This window comes from Temnothorax curvispinosus, unplaced genomic scaffold (genome assembly GCF_003070985.1).
Source record: "Temnothorax curvispinosus isolate PA1 unplaced genomic scaffold, ASM307098v1 QBEX01003511.1, whole genome shotgun sequence".
NCBI lineage: Eukaryota > Metazoa > Arthropoda > Insecta > Hymenoptera > Formicidae > Temnothorax > Temnothorax curvispinosus.
Genome location: NW_020213291.1, coordinates 1 through 27,342, shown reverse-complemented (window position 1 = coordinate 27,342; position 27,342 = coordinate 1). Strand labels below are relative to the sequence as shown.

The window sequence follows — 27,342 nt, the reverse complement described above, 5'->3', positions numbered from 1 at the left end:
TGCATACACCGCGCGACCATTATTACCGCTTCGCTTCATTAAAGTCTCCAGGGCTCTGACGCATCGTGTTAAAACCCATACGCACGCGTATGCGCCGCGTGGCGCGCACGTTAGCGTAAATAAGCGTGTATATTTATCGCTAACGACGTTAATGCAGGTGTGCGGGCCAACGATTACGCTCTAGATCGCGCGCGGTATCGATTTTGCCGCGTGGAAATTTAGAAAGCGGCGACCGGCCGCACCGCGTGCTTACCGAAAGCGCGTGCGTTGCGAGATTCTTTCAATCGCGCCGAAAGAATTCGGTCGGAATGCAATTTTGATATGTCGGTGGTAACGCTAACGATAACGATAACGACGGCATTGGAGCACGGGGAAGCGGTAAATAATCGCAATTATGTTACGGTGCATTACGAATCTTGCTTAATATACTAATTGTATACTAATAACTAATTAATGATAAGCGAGGAGAAAAATTTCAAAGCGCGGAAAACGAGAAGGAAATAAAAGAAGGTCCTGTAATGGGAGAATGGATAATTAACTCGCTCGAATTGCAAAATTCAATGTTAAGCAATCGCTGCGTTAAATATTTGCACAGCAGTCGCAAATATAAGCTCTAACTCTAAAAAGGCCTTAAAATTTTTACATAAATTATATTGCAATGAAAGTCAATGGCCGTACACGCACACGACACACAACGACAAGGCGCGGATTTATTGTCCTCGGCGTGTTTCATGTGTTTTTCATACTACTACTTATTCTTCCAAGTTACGTAGCAAAGATACCAATGTACAGTACTGTGCGTTTGCAATTTTAAATTCGTTTTCCTGCTATCGTTCCTACATGACATTTTAAAGTCGTGGCCTCTAAGCAATGCACGAAATTTTCATCGAAATATTCACACTCTGTCCTTCTTTTAACAAGTCGTACTTACATACGAAAGATTGAACGAAACCTTGAATCAATAAATCTGAAAGGTCACAATTTTGCATTTATGATACTTTTTACTATACCTGTCTGTCGTGTGTGTCGCGTGATCGATGTTCCGATTTAAGTTGTTTTAATTAATCGATAATAAAAAGTCGATTGGCCGTGATGATCGGCCGAAAAAAGAGAACGGAAAATCGTACTTTATTATCACTCGTATACGGTGTCCTTAAGGTCAATCGTGTGACGTCAGACGTACATGTGCCTCGCATAATTAATTCGTCGTTACACCATACGGAATTCTTTCATGCCCGACGCGAGTCTCGGCGAGTCTCGAAAGAGAGAGAGAGAGAACAGAATTAACTTTTCAGCTCTCAAAACCGGCACTCTCAATTCTCGCTTCGATCGATTCGCCAGGCCGCTCGTCGTGATCTTACCTCCGCGAGTTCGTCTCGTTCTCACGATTCGTTCGCCGAATCGTGCCTCGCGATGTCTAAACCGTGTCTACTTCGACGGTTTTATTTATCCGACTATCGCTAATATTACGATCGTTCGTTATTATAAATCGACTTATATTTTGTTTAAGGATTACGTTTGGAACTGCGATTTTGACAGGTCCACAATGTCGAAATGCAGCCTTCTTGAAAAAAAGGGACACTGCTCTTCAACGAAGAAAGATTATAAGAAAATTAATAAAATTGATTTTCTTTGATTTTTAACGGATATAAATAAACAAATAATATAGGAGCTAGACGCGTTATATTATACGGTTTGTAGAATATTATTCTAAAATGTCGCAAGTATTTGAATGCATAATGTACTCTGTAATGCACGTCGATCGTCGAGTACGTTGCTAGGCATTCGCTCGGTCTCGTGCGACTCGAATCCGTCATGCGAAGACATCCTTTCTCCTATAAGAACGAAGCTATTACATGACGGCGAGGTCGCTTATTGCGCATGCAGTCGATGCGCATGTATGGTTGTCGACCATCGACTTCGCGTTCGCCAGGAGGACACCGTTTCGGAGCTGTCACGGTCCTCGAAAGGACGCGATCGATATTGCCCGTCTATGGGACGTTTGCAACAGCTGTCGAGGCCGCCCTATCTCCGCTCGACAATCGTTTCGGACGGCAAAATCGCAAATCGAATGACATTTGTATCGAATCCGGCGTTTCGCGTCGCGTTTCGTTGAAAGATGTTAAAACTTCCGACCGCGATATCAGCGGGAACGTGTCCGAAGCTAACTCTGGCAACAAAGAATTATCGTCCTGTAATCGTCCGTCCGCGCTTTGCCGATCGATAATTACGCGCGACGCAACATCCGATTTCTCGAATCGTGCAATTTTTCGACAGGCTAATAATACGCCCGTCCCCCCTTCCCTCCTCGTTCGTCCCTGCATGCGTCTCTCCTCGCGCAATTAATGTCTTTGACATTCGCGAGACGCGTGCATCGAGTTCGGATCGTCCGAAATGGAGATTTGATTACGGACGACGTGCGTAATATTAATTTACGTTTCTTTTTCTCCCTCGATCGAATCCCTTTTGAGCCTTGTTCGCGGACCACTCCCGCACCGATCGTGTCCGCCGGACGTCACAAAGTGGGACCATTCGCGCTCCGAAGGCCGCGGTCCCGCCCGGCATATCATTCTACGTGACTGTTAACGCAAATTGGCTTTTTCGCCGAACAATCGGTACCGCGTGGCACACAAAGCGATGTCGCAAGATCTCCCGCGCGCTCGATTTTTACGCTTACGCTGGTTTTCGCGCGCGCATAACGACCGGGGGGGATATATATGTATATCACCGCGGAATGCCACACATGACTCCGAATTCAGCGCACTTGCGTAAATGCGCTTTAGTAATCGCATGTTCCTTTAGTGATCGGGTTTCTGAATACAATATTACGTGGAAACTGATTCGGCGTGTCCACAGTCCACGCCTTTTATGAGCGGAGACTGAAATCTTGCGTCCGATTTTGTATTAATCGTTAATAAATATTCCTGGTACACCTAATTTGGATTGAAACAGATTGCGCAGATATTAGGTAAATATTCTTTCCGCGAAAATAACTTTTCGACGGAAAATATTGATTGTCCAGAGTCGAACAAAGTTTGTCGATCGTGATCTCGTAGGTATGCGTAAGATCGCGGTATGCCCAGGTTTGGCTTCCAGTACACGTCGCGGTTGGTCACTTGCGGCTAACACGCTATTGTTCTACCAGATACCACGCGTGGAATAACGATCCAGCTATGTACCGTGTGCTGTACAAGATCGCGCACCATTCACAAAGTTAGACGGCGCTACGAGGGGAATGGAGGTCAAGTACTCGAAAACGTGGCCGCGATAATAACGCCTCGGAATAAGAGAAATTCCCTCGTCTGAGTTTACGCGACAGCGAGCAAACGTGGCTACCAAGTAGAAATTACGGTCTCGAGCGAAAAAAAAAGAAACAAGCGCGAGAGGATATTGTGCAAATTTTCATTCGATGTATTTCTCAACGTCAGAATGGTTACTTGCATTTTCTCTTTAGTTTCAGACGTTACACCCGATATCGCGATCATCGGTGAATCTCAACTTTCAATTCCGAGGGCAGATAAATTTACATTATTTATGTGTCTTAAAGTCCACTTGATGCTACAAATGCTTTGAAGCGTTCTTCTTCTTTCTTCACTGAAAGCATGATGTAGTATTAAGTGGACCGCAGCTTTAATCACAAAATGCGTATATTGTGGAAAGATAGGAATAAGAACGAAAAATCCAAAAGCGCTGACTCGAGTCTCTTCATTCCTTGCGAAAGAAGAGGTGATGATTGAACTCTGCGTTTGATAAATCGGGCATTAATATAAGATGAACATTCAACAAAAGGAGAAAATGAAAACATCCCAGAGTTCTTTAGAGAATTAATATCGCGTCATAAATTTCGACAACCGCGATCTATCACGCACTCTGTTACTGGTTTCGCCTTACGTGGCGCGATATATAAGTATCGCGCGTCCGGTTCCGTTGTTTTTCTTTCAATGAAAACCACAACCGTGCAAAAATCATCATCACCCTGCGTGAAGTAAGGTATGTGCGCGCGCGTGAAGAGCAGGAAAAGAAAAGTCGGAACCTCGGAACAAACGAAGAGGAAGAGGGAAGGCGGGAGGGTGAGAGAGACCCGCGTTTCTTCCGTCAGGCGCGCGAACGCGACTTCGACTCGCGCGATTCTGTTAGAAAGCGAGACCGACGTACGCGCGCATCGATGCATCGTGCAGCCGATGCCGCCGCTGGTCAGCTTTCTTCCGCTTGCGTGTCGCGTAGGTGGTGATTTTGTAATTTCCTCGCGAGGAACGAGGAGAGGAACGCGATATTGATAAGACGCGTTGATGGATCCGCAGACTTCGCGACATTGCGAATAAAATAAACGGCGCGATCGATGTGATGATCTCGCGGAGAGCTTAAAATATTCTAAGAATCTAATAAAGATCTAAGACTCACTTATACGCATTTATCGAGTTGCTGTTTCTTCAATGACGACAATAATAACACAAAAAGTCGTTACGTTCTAGAAATTTATTTATTTCAAGGGATCCGTTATTAATATGGAATATTTATTTAACTCTCCGTAGTCACACCTATTTTTTCAAACAACATTTTTACCCGAGACAAACTTTGATCGTTCGCCATTTGACCATTTATCCACCGATCGTGTTGAAAAAATTCTCAAATGCACTTGCAATATTGCTAAATTGATCGCTATAAAAAAAGAAATGCCTCAGGAATTTTTAACATATAAAAAAGATTTGCGAAAAATTTGTTTAAAAAAAATTTTTTTTTTTAACTACAGCTAGAGGGCGTCATGCCCGCCAATTTTCAAGTTACGCGCAAGATATTTACGAGCAAAGTTGAGGCTCGGGTCAAATTGACCCAGTGGGACTACGGAGGGTTAAATATGTATATCTAATAAGAAAATAAATATAAGTTTAACGTTAACACTTGCGACAGCTAATCATGCGTGTCACTTTTCTAACATAACGACGCGCGAAATTTACGTAACGGCCAACCTCGCCACAAAAATTATATTTGTACTGACACGTGGATGTTTATTGCTAAACCGTTGTAGTCGCCCGCGGGTGATATCCAAGTCAAACGAAATTTGCGATTTGCCTAATGAGGTGAAGGCCTTGACGAACTTCATACTAAAATAAGACTTTTTTTTCAGTCTTACCAAATAATCAAGTTGGACGATAGAATTTCTCAATTCTTAATTCGTATTTCCTAATTCGTCGTGCGTTCATGCATATCAAGGGATCTTACGCAATATATTATCAAGGAACTTTACCCTTGATCTAAATTTAAAATATCAAGTTTACATTCGACTTAAAAAGTGATATGAAATTTAAAGATATGAAATAAAAAGTAAATAAAAGGTACTTTAGGATTTAAAGAGAAATAGGATAGACATATTTCTTACGTTTATATCTACCTCATAAATGTCTCTCTCAAAAGTCGTCTTCATAGACTTTAAGTTGCCACCAGTCTGCGCGTAATCATCATCCTTCGACGCGCGAAATAATTGTTTAATATTATGATGCAGTCTTACGAGTCTCTTTTATCTCGAGTTAGCGCTTTATCTCTTTCCGATTAATCGGTCATCAGGCACTTGTTCACCGCAAGTAACCGCAGAGCGTTAAGCGCGCGCGGCGCATAAGTGCATAAATAATAACGCGCGACGCGCGTGCGAGGAACGGACCGTACTGAAGGATAAATATTTACGAGAAAGGCGTAAAGGTATTACAACTGGTTTACTCAGCAATTGTTTTGCTCTTGAACGGGATAAACGTAAAGTTTATCCAGGATACAGGCGCGACGTGTGGCGGCGAGAAGGAAGACGACCGCCAAAGAACGTATTTTTCCAAAACCAGCCGTCCTCGTTCCTTTTTGCGATCAGCTTCTGCTGATCGAATCGATTAGGTCGACGACCTCGGTCGAAGGTCGTGACGTAATCACATTCGCGATTGCCGTGAAAGATAATCGCGTTACTCGTCGATTATTTCAGGTTCGGGATTGCTATACCTGATAGGAGAGACAAAAAAAAAGAGGATTAAGGAAAAACCCGACAAGACTCCGAATAAGAATGAATGGGAGTTCCGTATTATTACCTTCGCGAAATAAACTCCTGCCGTTTCTATTCGCTCACGCACGTCCTTCGGATTTTCGCATTTATCTCGCGAGAAGATGTGTAACTGCGGGAATAAATTTTCTTATCTCGGAACGACGCTTCGCGATCGCCTAGGCTACCGTTATCTCGCGGCGAGATGCCGCACGAAATCACGAGTCTAGAAGCGAGAAACCATGTAATGAGAATTTTTTTCCTTCTTCTATGCAACGTACATTGAAATGAATTAATTTTATAACTGTGTACAATGGAAACGAGAATTCTGAATTCTTTTCCATTTCTGCTTACTTTAACATATATATACTCATTTCTCACGACTTTAAATGCAGACTCCATTCAGCATTAAAAAAAAAGACACGCGCTTCTAACTAACGGCAATGACTCATCTTCACCGTCTCTTCTTCTTCTCCCTTCAGGGGCGGCCGTTGCGTGCGGAGTCCTGCTGATAATTCTGGCCGCCGTCCTGGCGGTTCTATTCCCGAATCTCATCAACCTGGTCCTGGATAAGGAGCTCGCGATAACGGAGGGCGGCCGCACGTACAAATTCTGGAAGGAGCCGCCGGTGGTGCCGCGTATGCAAGTTTACATTTACAACGTGACGAACGCCGACGAGTTTCTGAACAACGGCGAGAAACCGGCACTGCAAGAGCTGGGCCCGTACGTTTACGAGCAGCATTGGGAAAAGGTGGACATCAAATTCAACGACAATGGTACCGTCACCTACAAAGTCAAGAAGACGTTTGTCTTTAATTCGGTAAGTTGATTAATTTATGGCACGGTAGTAATGCCATGCTAATTAAAAACTTATTAATTGATTTAAAAACTCACAATCTGCTTGAATCAAATCTGATATTTTTAACTCGCGTTAGAAAGCTACATCAATCTTGCTTTTTCAATCCATATTTGATTTCCGTGGAAATTGTAATTTTTCTAAGCTTACTTTTCATCATAAATCTAAATTTAATTATAATTACGCTGCTCTCTACAAAATATGAGTACATGCATAATGCTTAGCTTTCTTTTCGCGCGAATATTTTCCAAGGTAGTTAATTAAAACAGCTGAGGCCGAGACTGATATTTTTATTATGAGAAACGCGATTAGTATGCAAGACAATGCGCGTCTTTATCGCGCAGGATGTGTCACGATCATTGATTGTTCTTTTATCGAGAATATGTATGTCGGCTGCTAAGAAGAAAAGCCAGCGAATCCGTGTTGAATGACAATCGAAGGCGTCACGTCGCCTCCGGGTTATTTAAATCCGTCATAGACCGCGTTCCTCTCCGCCGACTCGACCGCACGGTTACTCTTGCTCGCGCATCGAAATCACTGCCGCGACTTTCTACATTCGTCAGAGAAACGTTTCCACGGCGTAGTCGAGTGTATTTTATCGCGATTCGACGACAAGAAAGACAATATGTATGTACACAGATCGTTTTTGCTCCGAGAGAAAATTTATGGAAGAAAATATTTGTCAATATTATGCGGAAGTTTTGTATCAGTTCGCGGTTGACGTGGAATTTTCATTCCCCGTCTAAACTCTCTCTCTCTCTCTCTTTCTCTCTGCTTCCAATCGCAAATTATTCTATATATAGTTATTTTTATTTACCTATTTCTTTCACTTTCTGTTATTATCTTTATTTCATGTTTAGTTATTTTTATTTTACCGCGATTTAACTATTTTGTGTGTCATATCTTAAGTTTTACAACACGTTATGTTTTTTATTAATATTTTGTCGTGTATATACGTATTTTAATTATTAATCTTTACCTCTTTCTATCTATTCTAAAACAAATTTTCATCGTCCATTTATCCTTCGGCAAGTTCTCCCGTTATTGCATTCAATTAACCGGCTCGGTCAGATTTTTCTTTTTCTTTTTTATTAAAATCTTAGAGCCTGTCAACCGGTTCCGAGGACGATCTGGTCGTCGTGCCGAACGTTCCTATGCTATCGGCTACCAGCCAGTCGAAGCACGCCGCTCGTTTCCTGCGACTGGCGATGGCGTCCATCATGGACATCTTGAAGATCAAGCCATTCGTCGAAGTGTCGGTCGGCCAGCTGCTCTGGGGCTACGACGATCCCCTGCTCAAGCTGGCCAAGGACGTCGTGCCCAAAGAACAAAAATTGCCGTACGATCAGTTCGGTCTCCTCTATGGCAAAAACGCGACCGGATCGGATCTGTACACGATATTCACGGGCACTACCGACATCACCAAATTCGGATTAATGGACAGGTGGAATGGCAAGGACGCCCTCGGTTTCTGGACCACGCAGGAATGTGATTCCATCATGGGCACCGACGGCAGCATATTCCCGCCTCATATTACGAAGGAGACCGTGCTCAAGGTCTTCGACAAGGACCTCTGCCGGACGTTGCCGCTGGTTTATCAGGTTTGTGTTTTTATTGGTCGTCGTTAATTATCCGGCTGATACGACCAAAGGCGGATGATGGCCTTCCCGGACTCCGGCCATTCCGGTCAAACAATTTTTAAATGTTGCAAAATACGAAAGGAAGATCGGAGAAAACGTCTCCGTTTCTGTCTTACATAGCGTATTATTCGTCTAATATTTTGATCAATAGTTAATTAATTTTTTATAATAAAAAAAATATATCAATATTGAAATTTTTATATTAATATATACGAAGTTATCTGTCACGTTATTTTACTTAAATTTTTAATATTTTTAATTTAAGTTAATCCCAAAGTTTTTACTTATTTAATAGAACATTCCTAATTGTCGTAATAAAAAATATTGAAAGCATCGCGCGTTAAAAAATAATTAAGTAATATACATATATTTTGGTATCTTGGATCAGCAATTTACGTTTGAATATCAATCTTGATGCTTGACCCTTCAAGAACAGCTCGATTAATATTGACCGAACTTTAGAAAAATAAGTACAGAAAAATAAAATTAATACCTATATTTCAAGTTGTTGCCTAGAATTTTTTCAATTTTGTTTTCAATCATATAAGTCACGCGTTTACTTATTTAATAGGGCGGTGCCAAGTTTACAAGTAAAAGAAATATCGTGCGTCAAGGAGAATTTTTTTTAGCGCGACGTGATAGCCTCCGGAGGGATCCCCGGCTACAGATTCTCTCCGCCGACGAATGTCTTCACGACGGTGGAGAATCTACCGTCGCAGCAGTGTTACTGTCCAGCTGGACCGCCGTGTGCACCGGAAGGCACATTCAATGTCTCCCTGTGCCAATACGATTCGCCGGTTCTCCTCACTTTCCCGCATTTCTACCTTGGTAAGTGTCACGTAACGCACGGCGGTTTTCTGGTCGCGCGGCGGCCGCGGCGAAGCCTTGTTTACAAATCACTCTCGTAACGAGACACTCGGGGCTATTTTTAATCATCGCCAATTATCATATTTATCGGAGTTACTTGCGATATTTCGATGTCGGACGATATATATATATATATGCGTCAAGATGACGCGAATCGGTTGGGTAACACTCGGCACAAGTACTCGCGTCTTGTTTTTGCCGTAATTATTATTATCATTTCTCGGGATTGATTACGGGCTTCCCTAATCGCGGAACGTGATACACATCACCCGACTTTGACGTAACTATCGTGGCGGGATTGTCGTGAATCTCCCGACACTGCGAGATAACATTATACGTCGTTCGCGAACCGATCGTTGCGCGTTACTTCAATCTCGCGTGTATCTAAAAGTGTATCGTCTTTACGTAAGCGCAGCGGATAATTCGCGCCGCGAATTATTTTCTTAGCAGATTATCGTGATAAATCTATTTGCGTCATGTGCAACGCGCGCCGCATCCTTCGTCGCCGACGTTTTCTTATCCGTGTGGCCCCGGCCCCGCGACTGCAGGCGACCGCTCGTCAGCGATTTCCTGGTCGCTGACAAACGAGAGCCGCGCGATTCCTCGTCTTCTCGCGCCCACATACGTCTCCTTTTCTTCACGGGTAACCGACCGACCGATCGATCGACAGGCCCGGTTAACGAAGATCGTTTACGTGCGTGCCAGTTTCACAAGCGAGATCTACCTGTCGCGCTGCTTCCGGCTTCGCGCGACTCACAAACTAGAAGTCGGAATCGGTCGAGCAGTCTGTTACCACGAGGCCTATTTTTTTTTCTAGGAACAATCTCTTTCGCGCATCCGCTGCGATTCTCCCACGGAATATTATGCGAGCTGTTTCTCTTTCTTGCTCTCTCTCTTTCTCTTTCTCTCTTTTTCTCTTGCGTTGATCGCACTTATTTTCGCGCCGCAAACTTTTACTTTCAACGCTCCGCATTTTAGACGATGCCCCAATTCAACGCCTCGTTTCACCGCCGCGTGCAAAACCGTTCTCTCGCTATAAAACAAAATGTGCGTGAGATACTCGATCGATTTCGTTTGTAAGTAATACGCAAGATGCCTCAGATCAAGCGAGAAATATTCTAAATGCAAATTTCTTGACGAATTCTTGACATAAAATTTTTTTTAAAATCCTGCTTCTGCACCTGGTTTTCTGAGAACTTCTCCGAAGAAAGAGCACGACGATTGAATGTTATTTTGTATTGACACTTATATAAACGTCTGCTTTAAAAGCTATTTAATTATAAATGCGAAAATAATAACGAGAAGACTTCGTAGTCGTGAATATTTAAGAAAAAAGATGGGAAAGAACGGACGAGATATCGCTGAATTCCGATTCGTTAACATCATTATCATTACTGTTGCGTTTATGCGTTTTGAAATACATTAAGCGTCTCAAGTACGGCTCTTAAATCCGCTCGACCGATGATTAAGCGCCATTTAACTGCGACGCATTGTGTCCATTTTATATAATGTAACCACACACGGCGACTTTTGACACCGCGTTATTATGTAAAGGCACGAACGTAGTCAGGTCTAATGGTTAAACAGGTACCTCTGCTGAATCGCGTTGCATAAAAACAAACTATCATTCTAATTTCACAAATTGCGTAACAATTAGATATTACAAATTAAAAAAAATATATTGATTACTAATCGTAATTTTAATAGTATATTCAACTATTTTTATAAAGAAAGAGAAAGAAGGAAGAAGAGAGCATAACAGTAATAACTTATGGTTCTACCGAGTGATTGAGATTCTCGATCGTTGTTTATCTGGTTTGATCGTTCCTTCCAGCCGATCCGGCCTTACGGGAGGCTGTCACGGGCATATCGCCGCCGGAAGCTGAGAAGCATCAGCTCTACATCGATGTGCAACCGATAATGGGCACGGCCATGAAGGCGCGAGCGAGGGTGCAGATAAATCTCGCGGTCAGCCAAGTGCGAGACATCAAGCAGGTCGCTTCGTTCCCCGACATTATTTTCCCCATTATGTGGTTTGAGGATGTAAGTATATGATACTTTTTTAATTATCCCCGGCGTCAATTGTCCGCAGACAATATATCTGATAGTTCTGATAGCCATTGATCTCGTGATATTAATTATGTAATAACACAATATAATATATCATTACATATCACGCTGTTCATATATCGTGCAAACATCGTCTTAACTTAATAAATACATAATTTATGCGATATATCCATAATGGTAATTATAATTGATATATCCTTGACGCGATGTATCTCTCGCAATTGTTAAAATTTTTGATTGCTATCTATCATTATCCACGATAGGCTGTAAAAAAAAACGCGTTGCATGAGTATCGAGTTTGCAGTCAATTTCTTGCAAAACTTTAATTCATGTTGAATAGTTACGTATGAATCATTGCGTGTTTTGTGTAAATTATTATGCAGCAGCCGTAGTTAAATGTTAAACGAGCGCGGCTATGACGTGGATTAAATTGCAGATCCCAATAGGATGCGAGAGCTAACGCAAAAAGTAGAGACGACCGCTTTTTCATGGCTGTTAATCATTGTTCTAAAAAACTACTAAGAATATTGCTTGTTAAACCTGCCAACGTAGCATAAATTTTGTTAATTATCCGAATGAGAGAGAGAGAGTCTTGATGCAAACGAGGGTCGTTCGTTTCTGGCATGTTGACGAACATAAAACATATAAGAATAAAATAATACAGAAATATATTTAAAAATATATCGGAAGTGTCTCGTTGTGACAGTGCGCGCGTGACATTCCGTCATATTGGCTTACAAGTTGGAAGGATAGGAGCGAGAAGAAAAAAGAAGACAAAAAAAATGGCAAGAAGCGAGCATTCAAAATAGAAATGATACGATACCGGTCACCTCCAAAACAAGATTCGCACACATAAAAATTTTGATTACGGAGAAACGGGAGATCGGGATCGGCAAGCTTTATGAGAGACATTAATTATTTATTCATCAGCAGCGCTCGGATTGAGAACCTTCCAAATCTTGAATAATTTAATGAGCCACCTCGATCAAATTAGTGTGACGCGACGATTCGAGGAATTTATTTATGCGAACGGAATCAAATTAAGTCCCTCTCAAGGATACCCCGGCCGCGGAGGAATTCGCGCACAATGCGCCTTGATTCGTTCCCCCTTATCCTACGTTACTGGACAACGCGGGACACCGCGGGACACCGCGTCGCTTACAAATCGTCGTCATCATCGTCGGAGCCGGTCGCGCAGGTGAAATTTTCATCTCTGCCTCCGCCCGGTGACGACAATGACGAGGGAACGTGCCTGCCGTTCGGCGGCCGTCTCGCACGGACGGCCGCTCGGCAACGACGTGCGTACCGCGTTTGAATACCGCGCACGTAGAGGAGCCGTATTGCCGCGCGCTTTTCGCTCATGATTCATATTAATGGAACTCGTCTCGACGCCACTAAAACATCGTCCTCGCGTCGCGATGTCCTTTGACGGGAGGAACAAAAAAAGAAGGAGAAAAACTCTCCGACTCCGAGAATCTCCTTTGTACTTGAGACAGCACGTACGTCGAGAGTGCAAGAAACTTTGATTTCACCATTTCAGGAAGATGTTTGCTGAAGAAAACGCGAAAATAAAGATCAAGCTGCTTAATTGTATTCGAAATTGCATCTCCGCCGACGACTCGTCTCAAATAAAATCGCCGAACCGGATGTGCTCTAAACTTTCGCTTAAAAATTTCTTTGTAACAATATATTGCAACCAATATTTTACTTTTAATTTTATCTTAAAGTTTTTAATTTAATTTGTTATCTTTTTTTAAAATTACTTTTTAAGCGAGAGAAACAATGGAATTAGCACGCGATTACATCTAATCCTTATTAATCGTGGGCATTAGTATTATTACGTATATAAGTAGAGTGTAGAGTGATCTAGGCTAATTTAGTTTGTCCTTAGTGAATTAATTATATGCAATTAATGTGTTGGTCTTGTAATTCTCTCACTAAGGACAAAAACTAATTATAGGTATATTTTCATATGTGTGTAAACTTATTTTCTGCTGATTCGCATTTATCCACCATGAAAAAATATTTCATAATAATAACTTACAATTAGACGAAAGGATAATGATAAAAAAAACCTTTAAAATGGAAATAAAACAAGTTATGCAGAATTATTATTCATCAGCATTATTGTAAAGTATATTAGAACTAATAAAGACTGAAATGCCTAAGTGTTGCAACGCACAGAGACACATGACTCAAGAAAAAAAAAACTTTTTTTATGGAAATGTTTACTCTTAACGATAAGAGGAAACTTTTCAGAATAATTTAACAAGCCATTTAATTAAAGATTGGTGAATCGAGAGGAGGAATTTCTCTTTCTCGATATGTAGGCGGTCCAGTATTGATAATATGCTTTCTCTTTTATCGCGCAGTGCGTCGACGAGTTACCCCAGGAGATGCGTTCCCTGCTGAAGTTGGTGGTGGATCTGCCGCCGGTTGCCCACGCCGCGGTGTCCGGCGCCCTGGCCGCGATCGGCGCGATCGTCCTGCTCGGCGCGCTCATGTGCCTGGCGCGCGCCGCCAAGCGCCAGGAGAAGCTTCATCTGAGCAACCCGCTGCCGGCGAACGCGACGAGCACCAAGAACGGCCAGCTGAACCCTGCCTTCAGCAAGTAGAGAGTCCAGCCGGTCCAGCGAGTGTGGGAATTGAGACGAGTGCGCGAGTGCTCGGAGTTCCGCCCCGCGAGAACGAGCCGCGCGACGAGTGTACCCTCTCGCGAGAGGACTTGGACGATAATCTTACTTATTTCATAGGCGACGGGCATGTGCTTTATATCTCGATTAGGATTTCCACGTTCGAACCTCGCGAGTCTCGCGAGAGAGAAGAAGGAAGAGAGGGAGGAAAGGAGGGAGGGAGGGAGGCTTCTCCGACGCGAAGCGAATTTTATCCCTTCGCGCGGGCAGCCGATAGTTTTATTTATGTTACGTTACGTGTATTTTTTCTCGGGATGGTATTTTGTCAGACGGTGTCAAGTCGCGCGAGTACAAATCAATCGCGAACAACGGTCGGCGACAAATTCGAGATCCGTGGGACAGGTGGTTCGATATCGTCTTCTTCTTGCTCGAGATGTAATCGTGACAAATCGACCGGTCTTTCCTCCGCGAAGGAGCAAGCTGACGCTCCTTCGCATTGAGAAAAAATGCCTAAAAAATATACGAACGAATTTTAAATCGAAACGTCTTTTCGGCGAAAACACTACGCTTCGTCGCGGTTTTTTTAATTGAATTCTTATAACCGAGAAATTGATCGAAAAATAAAGTCTCGTTGTCTGTTTATATTTACTTGATATTAGTTTTGTGGAAAGGGTAATACTAAACCTGTCGTCGACGAATGTTTTTCCTACAATATTTTTCTACGATACCGAGCGGAAATAGGAAATTGGAGTCAAGTCATTGTGTTACGAGGAACTCGGCGATTGAAATTTACAATGACGCAACGTCGTTTCTTTTTATCAGGATTATTAATATTAATAACGAGGCTTCTTGCTGCACACGATCGAATCGATCCTCATCAGGATCGCCGTTTAATCGCGCGAGGCAATTATCGTCGCGAGCACTGACGTAAGGATCAAAGATAAAAATTGATATTCCGTCCATGGCGTTGTCCCGAGGCCAAGCTTCGTTCACGACTTCAATTTGGATTGCACGAGCGTGTTTGCAACGAGTAGTTTGTGTAATCGAGACGCAGCAACAGCGGAACGACAGAAATCTTCTTTTCTGTACATATAGAATCTGGCCGTCGTTTGTCGTCTACGAATTGTAATTACCAAGAATGTACTATTTCTCGTTATTCGTTTGTACATTTATTATTATTATAAATAATGTTATTAGACGTAGATTATAATTAGATCTAATAAATAAATTACTTTTGTATGATAAAAATCAAAAGATACCAAATTGCGCGCGCGCGCGTGAGAAATCAGGTTATTGGTGTCAGCGTAATCGTTATTATATGTATAGTTGTACAACTATATTCTTTCTCAAGTTTTACTAACTCTCAAAAATCACGCGCGTATGTAAAACTCTATAAGAAAGCTAGAGTCACAATCGATTAGCTTGTTGCAAAAGATTTGTCGTTTTCATCAAGCTTTGTATTAAATAAAATTATAAAACTAAAATTCCTTAAAAAGAAAATCAAAAACTCTTCTTGGAATCTCGTGGCGGTAGTTTCGCTTCGATTTTGTTGAAATTCTGTCTCGACAAATATATATCTTTTGCACCAATCTGATATTTTGATTTAAATTCCAAATATGAAAGAAAAAGAGAGACAGGAATAGGAACTCTCCACTTATTGCTCACATCTTATTCTTACGTATCTCTTCTCTTTCGTCTTGGGAATTTCCAAGTGTTTTCAAATTTTCTTTCGCCTTTTCGTTCTTCTTGCAAGGAACGAGGATGATTAGGGACTCGTTCGAGAGATGAATGCAGGAGGAGTGAGGAAAATATATAATAGAATTAATTTTGTGACGATTAGAAGTTGAATTTGGTGTTCCACGACCATTCCACTCCCACACGCCATTGCACTCGCGCGCGATACTGCGTTGCGACACAGATGTTATTACATGCGATATTATTGCTACGCGTTTATCGGCCACATGCACTACGATGAACGACGTATATGTATGCGTGTATGTGAAGACGGCTCTTGCGCTGATATGAAAACGAGTTTTTTTTTCGACGAATTAAGAGCTCACTTTGCTTCTCGGGTTATCAAAATGTTAACTTGCACGATGGAGCATGTGTAGACGAATTAGCGATAAATCAAGCGCGACGAGGCGCGATTTACATTGAATTATTACGATTGGCCAAAAAGGATAGATAATTATAATTCCAGACTGCGGCGTGAGATAAAAGATCGCGAGGCATTTGCGAAGGTAAGTAGTGGAGGTCCGTCGTAAGAGGATAGCTGTAAATGCCAAAAATAAAAATCTACCGTACGCTATATTATAATAAAACTTTTTTTTTCAACCAATGTAGTAAAATAGAAAATACGGCGCGCGCCGTATAGTTTTTTACATATGTACAATATCATTCAATATCAGACACACAGATTTCGACAGAGATCTTCTCCGTTCTTTTAGATTAGACTTAGGACGAATATAAAAAGATACGCGGCGCATACCGATGAATACCGCGAGTCTTGCGGGCCCCGATGAGATAAAACTTACATTCTACGTTAAAGCAACACCTATATCGAATCTCGCCGTCGAGACAACGAGCTCGTTAATTGAACGGTTGTATGTAATACGTACTGCCGTCGCGTGTGTGCGTCAGCTATTAATTAAGTACAGGTCGTTCATTACGGCGTAACGCACCGTCGCGGTCGGCGACACCGCCAGGTAATAATACGACGAGATGCGAATGCCGCAACCGTCGACGGATCGCAATCGCCGCCGGCATAATTGTACGTTATTTTCCGATGCACTAAAGTCTCAATCACAGCTTCGGCCGCGTTGCGGGCGTGTTTTCTCTGTCACGTTCTCACGGTGCACAACAGCGGTATGTCAATTTATCGTATAAGGAACTAATGGCCCATCGACGTTCTCGTAGACTTTGCGGCTCGCCGTATCGATTGTTTCGTAATTTTAAATAACACGATAATAACACGATGGATCGCGTACGAATAAAAGAGATCTTCAAATGCTCGCTAATTCGTTTTTAATTCATCCTTTATCTAAAAAAAATACATTTATTTCACGAGCGGGTATTAACATTTTTATCCATATTTTTGAGAATATTATCATTCGACAAACAAAAGTAAAAGCATCATCCCTATTTATTCGTAAGATCCAAAGTATAATAAAATCGCTCGGTAAATGCTTTGTTAAAGCGCAATATGTCGTTAATAAATTATTTCAAAACAGACGAGCAATATTTCCGCAAGCAGTATAAATTTTGTCTCCAAGAAACGTGGCAAATTGTCATTATCACGCTGAAATTGTTCGCAATGACGGATTCCCTCCGCGCGCATCGAAGCCAGTTTGCCAGTAACGTACATTATTCCAATTGCACAACAATTATTAACGTTACCGAGCTCTACTTGACGATACAAATTCGTTCTCCCGTGCAACTCTACGAGAGACTAACGATTCGCATCTTCTGTCTCAAGTCGAATGTCGACTGATCGAGCACGAAAAACCCCTCGAGGCGTTTAAAAAGTTCAAAACGTCTAAAAAATTAGACCTTTCAGTATTCCCTTACATCCGTATTACCTCGGAATTCTTTTTTTCTTTCCCTAGGTGGATCAAGGATCTCCTCTCATTCGTTCCTTCTCTCCGAGCGGTTTCCGTTCCGATCAGACCTCGAGAAGGTTGTTCTGAATGAAAGAGTTTTTCTGGAGAACCACGTCTTGTTCCACGCGATATTTCCAGAGACAGGCAATCATAGCGGTCAAGGAGAGTATCATTGCTATCAGACTGCCCCATTGCGCGGCCATCTCCACGTTGGCAGCTGTGAAATGCGCACTCTGAAGGACCTCCAATACCTGTTCCGGAACCTCGTCTGTTCCAACCTCGAGCCAGATAAGCGGAAGAATCGTGCCGTCTTTCAGATTCCCGAGGAACGGCACGCCGATCGCCCTTCGCACCTCCAGGTTCACTTGCAGCCTCGACCAGCCGGCCATGGCGACCGCCAGGCGCTGAAAACAGAAATTTAATTTGATTTTTATTCGCTCTCGATCTTAAAATTAGCAAAAGATGGAGATGACGTTGCTTCCGAATTTCTTTACATGAATTCTAATTAAAACTGAAAGCCACTAGCAGAGTTCTAATTACAATAATTTAGATGTAACAATTTATTATCTAGCGTAATAAATATTTAATAATAATAATTAAAATTTTAGTATCCGACGTACCGGATGTAGGTCTACGAAACTCTCGTGATCTTCCTGCCGTGGATTCAAGCCATCTATTTGGTCCAGCAGGGACTTGTCGGCGCCATAAAAATGCGGGAACGACGAGAGCAAGGGCGAGCCAAAGCTGCACGCGGACATGTTGAAGAGTCCCGTGGGCGGGCAGACTCTCGTGCCGTGTACTTTTTGGCAGAAGCACTCGTTTTGCTTGTTCGAAAAGTTATATGCATCCGGGGTGAATTTGTATCTGAGATAAAATAAAATCGTACGTGTTAGACATAATCTTCAATCAGTTCTCTATCTTCCAACAGAAAACTGATCGGAAGGATTTGTTTATAACGCAAGAAACGAATGATTCGAAATTTAAGAAAATATATTATTATTAAATAATAGCAAAAAATCAAATTTTAGAATATATTTTTTGAAATTCTTTCGAGGACGATTGAAAATATTCAGGAATAGTTTTATCTCTCTTTAAAGATCGACACGTTTGAAATTGAATCGTGGCACATCATGCGGAAGGTTTACATTTTTTTTGTTTACCTTAGGGAAGGCATGCCGTAAGTGATCACTTGTTCGGTGAAATAGAAGGGTAGCTGCCTGCAAATGTCCTTAGAATACACGTAGATAGGTTTGCTTGTGTCCTCTATCACGTTGGGCGGAAATGTGGTGCCGTCGGAGCCCCTGACCTTATCGCATCGCTCGTCATCCCAAATGTGCCGGTCGTCCATCCCGTTCACTCGTTCGATCATGCCGAGATTTTCCATGCCTTTCGATCCCGTGTGCATCGTGATGTGATCCACATCGATACCATTTTTCTATAAGAAAAAAACGCGCATTTTACATTAATCGTGACTGAATGACCGTGTGTTATCTCGCAAGAGTTTCCCGTTTCCCGAAAGAAATTATCTCGCTTTTTGACGCGGCGATAAAATTATCTTTCGTGGTATTCACTTAACTTTCATGAAAATGTAAGGCCTACAGCTACAAAATAAATATTTGAAGTATATTTCTTAAAGAAGTAAAATTTTTCATAAATTTTTCATTTTTATAAGACGCGTCTTATATGTCTCGATTTTAGACATCGCGTTGCCCGGGACAAAACCCTTCGCGATTAAACGTACCATGGCCATTAAGCCGAACTTTTCGAAGGGTATCTTCCGCTGGAGCATCATCAGCGGCCTGGCCATTTCGAAGAGCTGAGTGTCGTATCCCCAGAGGAAACCGTCGGCGGTCACGTTGACGAACGTCGACTCCCCCAGACTCGACAGCACCGTGTGAATGAAGAATCGCACCGCGAAGCCGAGGTCCCGGACGTACGCAGTGGTGAACATCAACGGCACGTTCGGCACCACGATGGTGTCGTTGCCGGGTCGGCCGCCCACCCACTCGAAGGACCTCTTGTCCTGGTAGGTGACCGTGCCATTATCGTGCAACGCCACGTTCTCGCGACTCAGGGTCTCGCGGTACTCGTAGGGACCGAGCTCCTCGACGCGCAGCTTGCTCGCCACCCCCGCCTGGAACTCGTCCACGTTCGTGTAATTGAAGATGCGGATGTTGTACTTGATCCTGGTGGGCGGACGCTGCCACCAGTCGAAGGCGCGGGTGCCGTTGCGCAGTTCCATCTGCGACAGCACGTAGTCGTTGAACGCGTCCGTGTACCAGAACGCGTAGAAGACGGCGGAGCTCATCGCGAAGACGCCGCAGTAGATCCAGGCGCTCCAGAAGCGAAGACGATGGCTGCGCCCGCAACGTCCGATCGCCTTCTTCTCTATGTCCAGCTCGGTCATCGAGATCGTCATGCCGATTGCCAGGGTAACCGGGTAAAAGAAACGATTAATCGCTCTCGACGCTATAATTGCCGACGCTAATTCTCAATCCTCATCGAGGATCAGAGAAGAGGATTTAATCTTGATTAAATTTCTAGGATCTCGAGATTGAGGATCTGGAAAGTTCTGTCTCTCCGAAACCGGAGTTGTTGATCTGAGCACTCTCCGTCGAAGACAAACGGCTGGACCGTCTCCGACGCGTTTGAATGGAAATCTCAATCGCGACGCAAACAGATAAGCCAACGGAAGCGTCACCGTCGACGTACGACGTTTTCGACGAACTGGCCGGTTGAGCCACGCTGACCGCGTACAAAAATCTCCCCGCTTTTTTTTAAATCCGACGATAACCTTGCCATGCGGTGATGACCTCTTGATGGCCAACACCTCCGATATACAGCTCGCGGGGAGTTCGGAGACGAGCGCGCGCACTTAGGGCCTCCCTATCTCTATTCTCGCCCTTCTTCAAGTATTCATCCGTCTGAGGAAATACCTGAGGATCTGTCGCGTTTATCTCTCAACAAACGGAACTCTCCGAGACGCTTCCGAAAGATCATTCCTCTTCGGACGTATATATCTCGCACGTCGTCTATATGATACTCTAAATACTCTAAATCTTATCGGAAAAGTGTCATGCGAGTTGACATTTTATTTCGGGTCAATTGCTGAACAGCACAACATTTCGAAAGAGCCTGAAGAGTGTTTGGAAGGAAGGAAGAGAATGAAAAATTGGAATCAGAAAAAATACTAAAATGACTATCAAGGTCATCGCTGACTCGACTATCGCGGGTTGATTTACCCTCCAACCGCGGTATCCAGAACTGCGAGCGCGAGAGAGGCAAAGAAACGAAGAAAAAAAAAGAGAGAGAGAACTAAAGAGGGGAGGAAGATTTATCTTGGCACCCGCACCCGCGAGTGTAGACACAGCGCGTGTCATCCGATTCATTATCGCTCGAGTAAAAATTGAAGGCTATACTCCGACTGGGGGGATCGTACGACACATTTTATCGGCGCCAGACGAGAAAAAACATGATTCTAGATATCTTCCCATCCAAGGGAAGTCGAGGGGACGTGTGAGCTTGTGGCTCAAGGCTTAACGGTTGCACGTACACATAAGGGGGAGCGAATTGGATGAAAAATCCGGGGAGTCACAACAACAAACGTCACGTTCATGAACTTTTATTCGGCCGAGTGTTTTTGCATTTCATTCTATTGACCGGTATTCATAGTCGGATATCTTATATTTAAGATTGTCTTAAGTTTATCTTTAGACTCGCTGTACGACTCGATTCATTGGCTACGAGGTATCTAAAGATGAACTTGAGACGATCTTATAAGATCCGACTACAAATACCGGTCTAAGGGCCGCTTCGACCAAGCTCCGATTAACTCATTGATTAGTCCATTGGAAATGACCATTCGCATTTGCTCGTGAAGTAGATTGACAAATGCGATTGGTCATTTCCAATGGACTAATCAACGATTAAGTGAATCGGAGCTTGGTCGAAGTGGCCCTAAGACCTAAAGAAGTATATTTCTCTTTTTTGCACTGTAAAGCTTCCCGGCAATAAAAATTTCCTAATAATAACAATCGTGTATGTCGGTTGATTATATAATAAGAAAAAAGAAGACGGCTCCTTCCATCAATTATATCATAACTCGTATCGCGCTGTATGTTGTGTAATTATGTAGCGATTAGCGTCGTAATAACAGCGTGAGAAACCTCGGTCTAATTTTATGTAAATGAAATAATTGTTTTGTCTATCTTTGAAGTAGAATCATGCGCGAGACGCGTGAAAGAATAAGCTCCGAAAGGGTAAGATTCCATGGAGGCAACCCGAAGTCACAAAGTTGAGCGAATTTTGCTCGATATGTAATATTAGCGAAAAAAATCTCAAGACCTTTACAATTAAAATATAACAATTTTCTTGTAAGATCTAAGCGAAAATCAGCCATGAATATAAAATAAAGCTTGTCATAATATAGATAATAACACTTATATAAGCCACTGTGTGCAGATTTTCATGACTTCGCATGTCAAGATGATTGATGATTTCTGAGAAATCTATTCAATGTTTATAGCTTGCTCGATTATGTTTTCATGGCGCGCCTTGATTAATAAATTCAGATATCACAAAAAATAAATAAAATTAAATAACAGAAAAAAATTAGCATTACTACACATATTAAATATTGCCAAACATATTTAGTTCCGAGAATATATTCTTCTTTCTAAGACATTTGCATGATTGCATATTTCCGAAATTTATTCAAATTTGTCTGTGAGTTTCTGTATATATACAATATATAATTAAAAAATGCTAAAGAAATGTTTATTATATCGATCTGTAAATATTTCAATGTCTAAGACTGAATATATTGTTTAATTTCATACTATTCCAGAGAGTTTGTCGTAATTTATTCTTACAATACTGACATATATATATATATATATAACATTTGGCATAAGTAAATAATTCTATAAAATAATATTTCAATAATAAAATAAAAAATGCAACTGTGTATTATTTCTTATAAACGTCTCATGTAAATGTCCTTTCTCTCGCGAATGCCCATCTCGGTCGCGCGTGAAAAGGAACGGATCTCCTTAAAAGCGGAGGTCTTCCATACACATCCCCTTTTAAGGCTTCCTGTAGTTCGCAAACAGTAATGCCATGCAATTTTGTGTACGTATGTACATACATGTATTTACATGTTTTTTTCCGACGCGTGCTAATTGCCCGACGGCCCCGACGCGTGACATCAAACACACTTCTATTCGCGTTTTCTATCATAAAGTATTGTTGTGTTATGACTAGCGGTTGGCCTCTTCACCCGCGTCATATCCCCGGCATCCCCCTGCGCCACGTAAATCTCTATTACGTTGTCCTTAACGGCGCGCCGCGCGTCATACGATGATAAGCGAGCCGCTCGCTTTTCTTATCTGGTCGCGTGCACGCGATTACGCAAGGGTGGCGAGATCTCGGTCGGGCCCGCCCGGGCCTTAATAACGTCCGATAAAATGTGCGCGCCGATTCGTCTATATACAACAATAAAATGCAAAAAAATATCACATTACGATAACGCTGGACGGCGACCGCGACGGCGCGGCGGCGACGGATTCGACAGTTTGTCGAGGCTCAATCGAATGTCGTAATGCCCGTGATAAGCCCGAAGCGCGACGATAATAAGCTCGACGTGAGGATTTACGAGGGACCAGATACATCAACGATTTTTAACGATATGCAGTTTTCTGCAAATTCGTAAAAATATCCCCCGCAATATTTTCCTCCGAGATAAGAAAGACGTAGATAAGATTGACGATGGGATTTGCGTACTGCGATTTTTCTTGCAAGCTCGTCAAAATCTTTCCTCTATTTTTCGTCTGACGCGGAACGCAAAAATAATCAATATAGTAACATCGACCGTGCACTCTTGCAACATTTCTTGTATTCTGTCTTGTCGCATCTCTTTTCTAGAAAAAAAGATAACTGATAGCTTCAGAAAAGATGCCTAAATAACAGATCTTGTCACGTATAAAATATTGTCAACGTCTCTCGTTGGATTTTTAAATAATCTAAATTATGGCAGACAGGCAGACACATCACGATAAGAATTAATTAAATGAGAAGTTGTAAAATTCGAAGTTTTTGATGAGCTCAAAGGTGAATGGTCTGACCAATAGGGTCACTGTTGTGGCGGCAGAAACTTCGATACTTCCAGTCGGGTCGTCCCGTTCCTTCCACAACAAATCACTTGAATTAACGATTTCGTCTCTTCGTCGCTTAAAAGAAAAAAAATTATCCGCGTAATTTACGATCGATCGCTACACTTCCATGTCACGTGGGAAAGAAGTGAATCACGAAGGATGATGAAACGCCATGGTAGAATTGCGATTTAATTATCCTATGTAAATGTACATTTGTAACAAGTGACATTTGCGACTTGTCGAGCCTGGCGAACCCGCGCATTATGATAAATACAAAAATCGTTAGAATAATTCTTTTCCGAGCAGCATTTGTACTGTTCTCCGTCGTTAGCGCTAGCTGACTTCGCCATTAGCCCGACTGTTAAAAAAATTATCAACAACTGCGCCTTTCCAATTATCTAGGCTGAGGCTATCGTGCTTCCGGGACACGGCTCTATCGCCAGAGTTTTCGAACGGACGACTGCGTCGTCTTCCGTGGCGTATATCGACTTCGACTCCTGTTTCTCCTGTTCACTCTGCCATTGTACCTGCAATGCAAAAAAGACGCGATAAATTCCTCGTAGATTTCATAAAATTATACAAATATCTAAAAAAAAACCGTAGTTATTATATCTGTTAAACTATTTTAGGTGGTTTGTGCTCTCGATATTAAATATATTAAAGCACCTTCTGTTTGTGCTGCTTGACGGCCTCAAGGCACCTGTCCATAACCATTTTTTCTGTTAACGTGCCGTCCTCCGAGGCGTAGGCCGCCGCTTGCCAAGTGACTCCGAGTTTCGCCAACTCTCGGCCGGACATTCCCTCCGTCAGATCGGCCATTTTGCTGCACAAAGAACTGTAGTCAAACTGCGCGACCTTCAATCTCTTCTTACCCTCGATCGCTGGTTGGAGAACGTATTTTTCAAAGTAGAGGCGGACCAAACGCTCGCGCTCCTCGCGGCCTGGAAGACGGAATTCCACCATCTCGTCCAATCGGTCGTTCACCGCCCAGTCAAACTGCTCTGGCGTGTTTGACGCGAGCACCAGCATGAACTTGTTGCTTTGCTCGCCAGTTCTGTATAGGAATGCATTCAGCATCGCTCGAAGATCTTCCGAGATGTGTTCGCTCGAGCGTTTTCTCAGAAACGCGTCCGCCTCGTCGATGAACAACAACAGTCCCTTACGGGACGTCAACGCCCAATCGAACACTTTGTGAATGGCGGTGACGCCGTCTCTGCCCAACGGCGCCAGATCGCCGCCCGTCACGATCGCGTAGTCCATGCCCGAGTGTTCCGCTAGCTTTTTCGCGAACATAGTCTTACCCGTGCCTGGCGGACCGTGCATCAGTATGTTCCTGTACATGCCGCGATTGTACTTCGTGTTCTTCGTGGCTATCGCGATGTCGCGGAGTCTCTCCTCGAGCTTCGGCGCCAGGATCACGCCGGACAGCGCGTCAGTTTGTTTGGTCTTTAGCTTCTTAACCGCTTGAATGGGGTGTCGAACGGTATCGAGAACCGTAAATCTCGAGGTCTCGCGCACCAACGACGGTTTTCCTAAGCGAGACTCGATGTAGCGCGTCGCCACGCTGGTCGAGCCCTTGGCAGTGTATATTCCGAAGGCTACGAGAGACAGACCGCCTGCCGCTGCGAGGATCTTATCCCAATCCTCCAGCAGAGCTTTGGCACCCGAGCCTAATACTGAACCAGCTGTTCTGGAAAATATAATTGTGAAATGAAATTTATAGCTGTAATAAAACATACGCATATGAGTAATAAAATAACTTAAATAACAATTACTTACTTTATCGACTCTAAAACAGTAATTCTCTTTTCCGAGGCTTTTAATCTAATCTGCTCTAGATTGAGATCCTGATTTTCTCTGTCAATCTTCGCTTTGGCTTTCAATTCCGCCTCCAGTTTCCTCATCTCGTTCTTATGCCTCAGTTCCATCTCGTGCTCTATCGTAGCTTTTCTCATAGCTTCTTGCTTGGCTACCGATTCCTCTTGTCGCCTTAGATTCTCATCGTTCATCTTTTGTTGCTGGAACAATTGATCCTCATAGCGCTTTCTAGCCAATTGGTCTTGGTACTGTGCTCTCATTTGATGCTGCTTGGTCTCTTCCTGCATAGTTTTCCTTCTTTCCTCACCCTCCACTCGTTTCTGCTCCGACTTTAGCTGTTCGATGCTGGCTTCGTATTTTTTCAACTCGGTCTGCAACTCCACCTGCTTCGTGGTTTCCTGTAGCTTGGACAGGTCCAAGGCTTCTTTCGCATGTTCTACGTTAAAACAAGACTGTATTTTAGATTTTTTAAATTCTTAGAACTAAAAGAAAACATAAAAAGTAAGTTGAACCAAGATTAAAGCTGATCAGTCTGCAGATCGAACATCGTTGGTGTTTTAAGCAATAAATAAAAGGTAGAAAAGGTATATACTCAATTTATAACTATTGCAATATTTTTCTCACAAATCAATATTATTAAATCTATTAACAATACTTATATTCTCTCTACAAAGTATCAGATGCAATTATATCAATTTTTTACAACAATATTCATACATAATTTTGAAAAAGACGTGCAGGTTTTATTTACAAAAAAAATCTCAACGACAAGTATGATATTCGACAAGCTGACAGTTAAAATGCAGCGGAATGTCATCGATCAGACAACATCGTTCACGAAGACTCGAGTCCTCGGCATTTCAAAGAAATCTCCATTCGCCGGATCGATCGACGAATTCTCCGCGAAAAGTTGCGTCATTCCGCGCGCACGAGAGAGAGAGAGGCAAAGTTCTCCTCGTGCGCGCGTGTCCTAACCTCGAAAACCGCCCGCTTACGTAACCGCGCGCGCGGCTTTTCGCGTAAAGTGCGCGAAACCAGGGTGAAAAAGGCATCGTACTGGATCGTTCGAGTTCCTTGGCAGCCGCAGCGGCCCGTTCCAGCGCGGCTGAGTCGAATCTGTACGCCTCCATTTGAGAACCGATCTTCGGCGGCGAACCACCGCCACCGCCACCGCCACCACCGTCGCCCGCCGGTGGTGGCGGCTGCACGAATTGCGTGAAATCCTGCGGCTGTGAATTCCGGTACCCGAATAACCACGACATTTCTCTTGCTGTTTACCGGCGTGCCCCGAGCGAAAGGTTACACTTGACGCGCTCTGGCACGCGTATCCCGGAGTGTCTTGTCACGTGTACGCCGCTCCGACCGCGCCGATCGCGGTGAATTGCCGATGAATGCGCAGAATCCCGTGACTCACGTCACGATGAGTTTCGGGATGTGTAGTCGGTGCGTTCATAAAAAGTTGCATCAGGGTGCCAAACTCATAATAGGGACTCTAGACTCTAGAGTATGTACACGGCTGTTCGCTGCTGTGTGCGCGGCGCCGTGCTAGATGGTGGGGGGTTCCAACGTCCACGAAATAACAGTATTGTGTCGATCTACATAGAAATCAAACGCGTGAAGGTCATGGGCAGTGAAAAGTAGCAGCAGATCGTACTGATTGGCTACAAAATAGAGAAGTTCTAGGAACTCGA

The 27,342-nt window shown here is 43.1% G+C and overlaps 3 protein-coding genes across 3 annotated transcripts in view; 1 reads left to right on the top strand and 2 right to left on the bottom strand.

Annotated features, from left to right (window-relative positions):
• LOC112452601 (scavenger receptor class B member 1) overlaps positions 1–15,918 on the top strand; it is a 31,772-nt gene extending 15,854 nt beyond the window's left edge. Inside the window, exons 2-6 of the mRNA XM_025012886.1 lie at positions 6,499–6,836; positions 7,976–8,473; positions 9,142–9,340; positions 11,214–11,422; positions 13,822–15,918. Of these exons, the coding sequence (XP_024868654.1) occupies positions 6,499–6,836; positions 7,976–8,473; positions 9,142–9,340; positions 11,214–11,422; positions 13,822–14,064 (1,487 nt within the window). The 3' untranslated portion in view covers positions 14,065–15,918. The remainder of the gene's footprint in view (positions 1–6,498; positions 6,837–7,975; positions 8,474–9,141; positions 9,341–11,213; positions 11,423–13,821) is intronic.
• A 1,181-nt stretch (positions 15,919–17,099) lies between these two features.
• LOC112452602 (lysosome membrane protein 2-like) lies at positions 17,100–20,833 on the bottom strand. The gene is made up of 4 exons (XM_025012887.1): positions 19,423–20,833; positions 18,842–19,116; positions 18,302–18,545; positions 17,100–18,085 (listed from the first exon to the last, which is right to left on the bottom strand). The coding sequence occupies exons 1-4, from the start codon at positions 20,098–20,100 to the stop codon at positions 17,744–17,746; spliced, it is 1,539 nt and encodes a 512-aa protein (XP_024868655.1). The 5' UTR covers positions 20,101–20,833; the 3' UTR covers positions 17,100–17,743.
• A 3,158-nt stretch (positions 20,834–23,991) lies between these two features.
• On the bottom strand, positions 23,992–27,044 carry LOC112452600 (ATPase family AAA domain-containing protein 3A homolog). The gene is made up of 4 exons (XM_025012883.1): positions 26,709–27,044; positions 25,613–26,087; positions 24,500–25,523; positions 23,992–24,360 (listed from the first exon to the last, which is right to left on the bottom strand). The coding sequence occupies exons 1-4, from the start codon at positions 26,911–26,913 to the stop codon at positions 24,232–24,234; spliced, it is 1,833 nt and encodes a 610-aa protein (XP_024868651.1). The 5' UTR covers positions 26,914–27,044; the 3' UTR covers positions 23,992–24,231.
• Between the last annotated feature and the right edge of the window lie 298 nt (positions 27,045–27,342).